The sequence below is a fragment of the Tiliqua scincoides genome, chromosome 1 (genome assembly GCF_035046505.1).
Source record: "Tiliqua scincoides isolate rTilSci1 chromosome 1, rTilSci1.hap2, whole genome shotgun sequence".
NCBI classification, from domain to species: Eukaryota; Metazoa; Chordata; class Lepidosauria; order Squamata; family Scincidae; genus Tiliqua; species Tiliqua scincoides.
Genome location: NC_089821.1, coordinates 301,108,493 through 301,116,880, shown reverse-complemented (window position 1 = coordinate 301,116,880; position 8,388 = coordinate 301,108,493). Strand labels below are relative to the sequence as shown.

Genomic DNA, 8,388 nt, shown 5'->3' with positions numbered 1-8,388 from the left:
CACTGATCCTTGGCCAGTCCCCATTCTAGAGGCACAAGAGAGCGCTGGATGGGAGAAGGGAAAGAGTTTGCTTGTGTCCCGGCTGGGCAGAGGCTGGAGGAGGCCGGCCTCCCTGCGCGCAGACCCCTCCGCACACCCCCTGGGGTCTCCGTGGCACACCCGAGTCCCCTCCCCAGCAGCGCTCTGCAGCCCGGGCAAGTTTCTTGGAACTTTGCCTCGCCTCCCGCTGACGCAAACAATCGTTGCAGGGGCCCCATCCTGGCGCAGCAGCCAATGGGACGCCGGGGGAGCCCTGGGGCTGGACCAATCCGGAGGTGCTGGACAGTTCCCCGGTCCTGAGCGACCTTCAGCTGGCTGGAGTGGGGAGGAGATAAAAGAGCCTGGAAGGGGCCGGGGAGGTTTGGCTGCTGCTGCTGCTGCTGGAAGGACGCGGCTGAGTGCAGCTCGCAGCAGCATCAGTCATTCATTGCGCAGAGGGAGGGGAGGCGCCGCTGGACTCCGGGCTGCAGAGCAGAGGGTGGAGAGGAAGCTCATTCATTGCAGCCACAACCAAGAGCCGGCTTGGGGAGGAGCCAGAGCAGGCACCAGAGGAAGCCCCGAGCTGCTGCTGCCTCCCCCGCCCCAGATCCAGGCTGCCTGCCTCCGAGAGGTAAGGGGAAGGGTCCTTGCCTTGGCCCCCCCCCAGGCTCCACATCCCTGCAGCGCCACCCCCCACACAACCAAGGCAGCCGGGTCTTTTAAGGCAGGCGGTGCAGGGAAGGGTGGGGGGTTTGGGGTGGAGACTTGGTGGGGGGGGGAGATTGAGAAGCAGAGGAGGAGATCTGCTCTGGGGCGTGCAAGCCACGGAGAGAAGATGGAGATCTTGGAAGAGGAGGAAGGCGAGGGAGGAGGGGTCCTGGAGAAGGCTTGCCAGACCACAGCAGATCTTTTCCAGACTATTCAGGAAGCAAGGTGGTTCTCCAGGCAGAGCCAGCTAGGTGTGCTGGGAGAGGAGCCTTCCATCCTGGCCCTTCAAAAGAGGGTCTTCCCTTCTTAGGCTTAGTGGCGTCCTGGTATAGCTGTTGCACCGGAGCAGGAAGAATTCCCAAGGGCGAGGAGGTGAGACTAAGGAGGTGAAAGGGGAGAGCTCTGCAGGTGAGGAGGAGAGGAGATGTGGGTGGCGGCTGTTGAGAAATTTGGCCTGGAGAGAAGGAAGATTGGGACTGTGTTGAACAGATGAAAGGAAGAGCTAGCAGCAAGGAGGGGCGGTAGCTGGAACAGCTTAGAGCCCAAGCATGTCTACTCAGAAGTAAATCTCAATGGGGCTTACTCCCAGGTAAGTGTGGATAGGATTGTAGTCTTAAGACTTGGATCTTAGCCTACAAGGAGAAGGACAGAAATGCTTCTTTACCTAGTGCATAATTAATCTTCGGAACTCTTTGCCATAGGATGTGGTGATGACACTTGAAGGCCTAAATGCATTTAAAAGGAGATCAGGCAGATTTATGGAAGAAAGGTTCATCACAGGTTACAGGTCATGACTGTATTCAACCTCTGGGTTTTAGAGATAGCTTATCTCTGAAAGCCTGATACAAGGGAATGAATGACAACAGGTTACACATATCTTGTTGCCTTGTGTGTTCCTGGAGACATCTGGTGGTCCACTGTGAGATACAGGAAGCTGGACTAGATTGACCTGTGGCTTGGTCTAGAATGTCTCTTCTTATGTTCTTATGTAGGGAATGTGGGACAGAGAAGGCAAGCAGGTCAAACATTGACTGGAAATGTTACAAAATCCTGAAAAGACCTTGGGACAAATCATAAAACTGACACTGCAGAATGCTGACTGTGTGAATTAAACACCATTGTGATTATCACAACATCCCCAGTGCGTAGCTCAAATTGCATTTGGCACAGCACAGCAGTGCTGTCCAAATAGGGTTAAGTGACCATTCTCTAAATGTGGTTTGCAGTGCAAACCAAATGCAGAAAAGCACAGTCCCACAGCCACTTTTTGCATGCTGAATTGTGCAACTGTTACCTTGCAGGGTCAGACCTGGTTAGTACTTGGATGGGAGACCACCTGGGAATTACAGGTGCTGTAGGCTTATACCATAGTCTTTCGAGACTGAAGGTTGCCAACCAGTTGTGCATGGGACCTGCTCAGCCAGTTCACAGTATGCTCACTTGGTTGTGTAACCAAGTGGCACTCTCATCACAGATGTGTCAGCTGTTCGCTCTGACAGCTCTTCACAGTCCTTGGCCTGGAAGGATAAAAGCTGCAAGTTTGTCCCCACTTTGGTGAGAAGTTGTCAAATATTTTCATAGCAAGCTGTCTCCAAGCTGAGAAACACATACTTGCAACGCTTTCCCCAAGCGTAAATAAGACAAAGACAGGCTGGTTGGCTGGCAGAATTCACATCTCAGGTGTATCAACAGGAAAGGAAAGCAGAAGCAGAACATGTTCTGAGATGCCCTTGAGAAGGACTGATTGGATATAGAAGGAAAATGTGTTTCACAAATAACTACATTGCTCCATTAGTTGCACAGCAAATCTTTTAAATTTGCAAGGCCATACAGTCCTGGTGGGGCATCAGACTATAGATATAAAAGAAAGCACACAGTTGTGTTTGTCATACTGACAGCAAATCTGTCCTTCTCCAAAATCTCTATCAGGTTTCTACAAGATTTACTGCTTTGCTATCAGGCTGCATATAAAGTCCACACAAATAGGAGTTTGGGCTGTACTGAGCAGGGAACAGTTGCTTGTGGCTCCATGAATAGGCTTTCCCTGTACTTGGAGAACCCTTTGAAGTTCTCCCCATTCTGTTACAACAGTTGTTACTTAACTATAATTCTTGTTTAATGTTTGATCTGTTTCTTATGACACTGTTTTGATTACTTTGTCTTGATGGCTGTGTAGTTTTTAATGACATGTAAACTAATTTTATTACAGGAAGGCAGAATAGTGTCCTAACCTAGTATTAGTATTAGTATTATTATACTGAAAGTTCACAAAGCAGTTTACAGAGAAAGTCAAATAACTAATGGCTCCCTGTCCCAAAAGGGCTCACAATCTAAAGGATTCAAAAGAACACCAGCAGACAGCTACTAGAAAACATGCTGCTTGGGTGAGGAGGGCCAGTTGCTCTCCCCATGATAAATAAAAGAGGATCACCCACTTGAAAAAGTGCCTCTTACCCAGTTAGCAGGGGTAAATGCCATGTTGGTTCAGATAGGTTGTAATAGTCTTGCTCCTTTTATGCAACATGAAGGTAGCATTGTCTCCATCTTGGGAATCTCAAAGCATTCCTTTCATTCCATTCAGAGAAACCTTTTGTGAAGGTGACATAGACAGCCTGGTTAATAATTACAGGGAAAAAATAATGTACCTTTTCCCCTCAATGTATTGGACATGCCCCTTATCACATGCAAGGAGACCTCAAGGGCAGTGGCCATGAACACCACAAAGAGGTTGATAGATTCCAGGTGTCTGGTAAATAGCTAGCTCTGCTGTTTTCCATTTCACCTGCTTTGAGGAAAGATGGTTTTGGTTTGGACCAGATTTTAAGCAGTTCAGTTTGTTGTCTAGCTGACTCATCTGCCCCTAAAAAGTGAAAGAAACTCATTGCTTGCAATCAGGACTGGAGTCAAAATGAGAAAGAGACAGAGAAATGTCTGATTTCATGCAGACATCATACAACAGTTCTTATAAAGAATTGTGTGTGTGTTTCACTCAGGTGTGTTTCACTCAGCTGCTGGAGGGAGGATTCTATTGGTAGCCTGACAGGCTAAGCTGAGCCCAAGGCTGGTAGGATGACGCCATATTGCTTAAGGGAAAGATGGAACAGCCAGGAACATTTTTAAGAGGGAGGGCATATAAAAAATTTTAAAATTTTGCATGGTGAGGAGGAAGTGGATAACTCTCATGACACCAGAACCCAGGATCATCCGTTGAAATTGATTGGCAGTAGGTTTAGGGTGGATATTTTTGGAATTTACTGCACTGGGAGTAGAGCATAGGCATGGGGGATTAGCCAGTGATTCCCAAACTTTCTCTTTTCTCTGCAGCCCTGGGCCAGTTGTACTTTTTTCATGGTGCCCCTCACTGTGTTTAATTATCTTGTGGCACCTTGAAACTATCCCATGGCACCATGGTGCCCATTTGAACTTGCTGCAGCCCCTTAGGGTGCTGTGGCACACAGGTTGGGAACTGCAGGATTAGGCCAATTCAAGGTGGATGGGTCTATCAGCAGCTATTAGTCATACTGGCTAAGTGGAACCTTCAGGGTCAGAGCTGCGGGAAGGAGGGGCTGCAGCACAGAAAGATTCTTGTTTTAATGGTGGGCTTCTAGATGCACAGAACTGTGGGGGCACAGTAGGAAAAAGGATGCTGAACTAGAGGGGCCTTTGGCCTGATCCAGCAGGGCTCTTCTTCTGTTCTTATGGTGGAGCTACGTAAGACTTTACTGAAGCTGAGTGGACTGCTTCACGTACTAATGTTTGTAATTGTTTTTCTCTTACAGCCTGCTCATAGCTCTTGGGTTTTCATGAAAAAACATTTTGATAGGCAAGAGGGAAGGAGTCCTCCTTAAAAGCCAACATCAGCAATGCCCTGGAATGTCAAATGGTTGAGCAGCTACAGCAGTCACAATTCGCAGTCCCAGAAGCAATGCAAGAACTCTTCCTTTGCGTTCTACCAAGCTGTGAGGGACCAGCTGCCTGTGTGGCTCTTGGAGGACATGAGGCTCATGGAGGCTTTTCACTGGCAAGAAGGGGGCAAGGTCAGCACCTATTCCCCTTCTGAGGCCCTCCTCTATGCCCTGGTACACAACCATCGGCCTTATGCCCACTACCTTCTGAGCAAATTTCACGAGAGTGCTCTGGCCATCCCCAGCCTTCACTTCAGCTGCTGCCATTCGTCGGCCCCTCACTTGGCCATGGCTGTGCGATATAACCGCATTCATGTCCTCTTAGAGATTCTGAAGGCCCTCAAGGACTTTCCAGCAAGTGACCGAGCTGGCTATTTGGACCGGAGAGGATGCAGCCGAGTGGAAGGTGGCAAGACTGCCCTACATGTGGCTTGCGAACTGGCAAGGCCTGAGTGTTTGCTTTTATTGCTGGGCCATGGGGCATTGCCCTGCCTCAGTGACTGTGCTGGAAACACACCTTTGGACCTTCTACTGCAGCAGATATGGGAGAGCCCAGCAGCCAACCTGCGCACCCAGCTCCTCTTGTTGGACTCCCTGTTCCTCTTTATACCTCAAGGCTTCCATTTTGCAATGAAACAGCAACTGCTGGGTGACCCACAACAGTGGCAGGACCTTTTGGGCAAGAGCAGGTTCCAGTGGTTGGTAGGCTTAGCACCTCCATCCCTCTTTGTGAGATCCATGCAAGTCTTAATTGGGACCATTTCACCAGATCAATTTCCAGAGGCCCTAGACAACCTGCCTTTACCACACTTCCTGAAACCTTTGGATTTGAAACTGAACAATTAAGGGCATACACTGGAGACATTCTCTCTCTCTCTCTCTCTCTCTCTCTCTCTCTCTCTCTCTCTCTCTCTCTCTCAAATTCTGGCTTATGTGATGAAAATAGGTTTTGGCTGTTGGTGTGGAAAACCTATGCATTTAATCTAAAAACTGTGAGAAGGGGAGAAGCACTTGTTTTAATTAGAACCTGTTTTTCAAAAGACTGAGAATGGCATTGTGTTTTATTTACATGTCATTGGAACAGGGTGGAATATCCACAGTGCATTTTAAAGACCTTTATTTTTTTCATCATATGCATATTTTAAAGCTAACTAGAGGGGGGTGTAGCATTGTAACTAGCTGAAATATATAAGCAAGGTAGGTCATAAATGAAATGTAGATATTATAAAGCATTTCCTGGGATGGTAGCACCTAATCTCATTTCCTTTTGCAATCTAGGTGTTTCTGCTAAGTCTTTTAAGGTTCAAATCTTAACCAACTTTCCGGCACTGATACAGCTTTGCCATTTGGGCATGTGCTGCATCCTGCAGTTAGGTGGCAGTCACAGAGGTGTCCTCAGGGTAAGGGAATGTTTGTTCCATTGCCTTGGAGCTGCATTGCCCTTACCACGGTGTTGGAAAGTTGGTTAGGATTGCGCCCTTAATCACAAAAACTGGCACCTCACAAAACTGGTACCAACATTACAGTGGCTTCCTATGTAGCATTTGCAAAAATCATTCAGGCTTATGTACAAAAATAGTTTGTTACAATCCTTGTCAGTGTATCACTACCTTCAGCAGGGTACTTCATCCTTTAACCCATTTTTGCCCGGCCCACAGGTGTACATATTTGGTCCCTGTTGTATATATGCAGTGCTGGGCAGCAATGGCTTATAAAAAAAATTAAAAATACATTTAATATTGTTCTATACACAAACACAGCAACATGGGATGCATTCCAAGAGGGCGAAAAGGAATGTTGGCAGGGAGGTATACGATTGGTATCCCTCCTTCCAGACAGCAGGTTGACACCATCCTTGATTGTCTACGCCAGACTATGTGTGAGCTGCCCCAGCAGTAGAGTCAAGCCAGGAACTGCACCCACAGTAGCTGTTTACATGCATGGTTATTGCACAGCTAGGGGGATGTGCAGCAAATTCCTAAAGGGGTCCATCAGTGGAATGCTGCTGTTGTATGGAATCTAAATGGCAGGCTTAAACCAAGTCAGAAGATTGGACCATCGAGCTCAGAACTGTCTTCACCAACTGGCAGCCATGTTGCAGGATTTCAGGTCTTTTCCAGTCCTCCCTGGAGATGTCAGGAATTGAACTGGGACTGCAACATGCAAAGCAGGTGTTTGGCCACTAAGCCATGGGCCCTCCCTATAAGTCATGGTTGGGCTGAAGGTTAAGGCTGCAGTCCTATCCACATTTACTCAGGAGTATGGCCCTTGACTATAATGGGACTTACTACTGAGTAGACATGCATAGAATTGGGCTCTCACACTCCTTAGCTGGTCATGGTCCTGTTCAAAGAGTGAGAAACTGGCTGCTCCACCAGTTTGAAATCACTGTCACGCAAATGGCAGACTAGGGTCACAATCATGCTGTTCTGGAACAGGATTTCTTATCCACCTGACAGACCAAAAGAGGCATGAAGAAAGCAAGCTGGATACAAATACGGGAAGCTTAAATCACCTTGAACCAAAGTGGCTTTGTCCCTTTTAACACTGTAATCCTATGCACTTTTTCCTGGAAGTAAGCACTACTGAACACAGTGGGACTTGCCTGTGAGTAACAGGCTTATGATTGTGCTACATATAAGCTTTTGTTAATACAGTCATTCTCTTTAATTTCAGTAGGCACATAGGTGAATGATCATGTAGTTTATTAGTTCATACCCTACCATTCAGTACTGAAATACACTCAAGGCAGCATATATGCTCAAGTTTATATATACACTTATACATACTTAATGCAGTAACAATAATTATAGCGATGATCTTTATCAATATGTTTCATCAATTATGTTTAATTTATTGTTATTGCTTTGTTATGCACTATCCTGAATTCCTTTGGAGAAGGGCAGTATGAACACTTTTTAAAATAAAGCGAAACAAAAAAGAAATTCTACCAAGGCCACTAACAAGGTTTAAAAAAGCTCACTAAGCAATATAACCTTCACCACTCTTCTGAAGGTGGGAAATAAGGGGACCTGGTGTACTTCTTTATGGAGGTCACTCCATACTTTGGATGCCACAGCTGGGAAGGCTTTGTTCCTGATGACCACCTGCAGCACTTCAGACTGCAGAGAACACAAAGGTGGAGCTCTGTAGAGGAGCAATGGTCACAGGCAGGCTACTACTGGAGGAGGCCATTGAGGTCTTGGTCCCAGACCATTTTGCAGCTTGCACTTACGCAAGCAAAGTTCCTGTTATGCAAAATTATGCAAGGGGTGGCTAGGGGGATATTCTTTTCCCTCTCACACAACACCAGAACCAGGGAACACCCACTCAAATTGAGTGTTGGGAGAGTTAGGACAGACAAAGAAAAACATTTCTTTAGCCAGTGTGTAATTAGTCTGTGGAACTCCTTGCCACAGAATGTGGTGATGGCATCTGGCTGAGGTACCTTTCAAAGAGGATTGGACAGATTTCTGGAGGAAAAATCCATCACAGGTTACAAGCCATGATGGGTATGTGCAACCTTCTGATTTTAGAAGTAGGCTCCCTCAGAATGCCAGGTGCAAGGGAGGGGCATCAGGATGTTGTCTTGTGTGCTCCCTGAGGCATCTGGTGGGCCACTGTGAGATACAGAAAGCTAAACTAGATGGACCTTTGGCCTGATCCAGTGGGGCTCACTGGATCAAAAGAAAGGGTGTGTGTGCCTTTAATTGATTTCTGAAAATGAGCACTTTTTCAGGTGCAGCTTTTCCAACCT

General features: G+C 47.0%; 1 protein-coding gene across 3 annotated transcripts; it reads left to right on the top strand.

Moving 5' to 3' along the window:
• Positions 1–382: 382 nt before the first annotated feature.
• Positions 383–5,674, top strand: ANKRD9 (ankyrin repeat domain 9). 3 transcript variants are annotated; one of them, XM_066612279.1, is made up of 2 exons: positions 383–649; positions 4,506–5,674. In XM_066612279.1, the coding sequence occupies exon 2, from the start codon at positions 4,590–4,592 to the stop codon at positions 5,475–5,477; it is 888 nt and encodes a 295-aa protein (XP_066468376.1). In that variant the 5' UTR covers positions 383–649; positions 4,506–4,589; the 3' UTR covers positions 5,478–5,674. The 3 variants fall into 3 exon arrangements, with proteins under 3 accessions (XP_066468376.1, XP_066468377.1, XP_066468378.1); XM_066612280.1 differs by lacking the exon at positions 383–649 and adding an exon at positions 852–1,098; XM_066612281.1 differs by lacking the exon at positions 383–649 and adding an exon at positions 1,121–1,315.
• Positions 5,675–8,388: the final 2,714 nt, after the last annotated feature.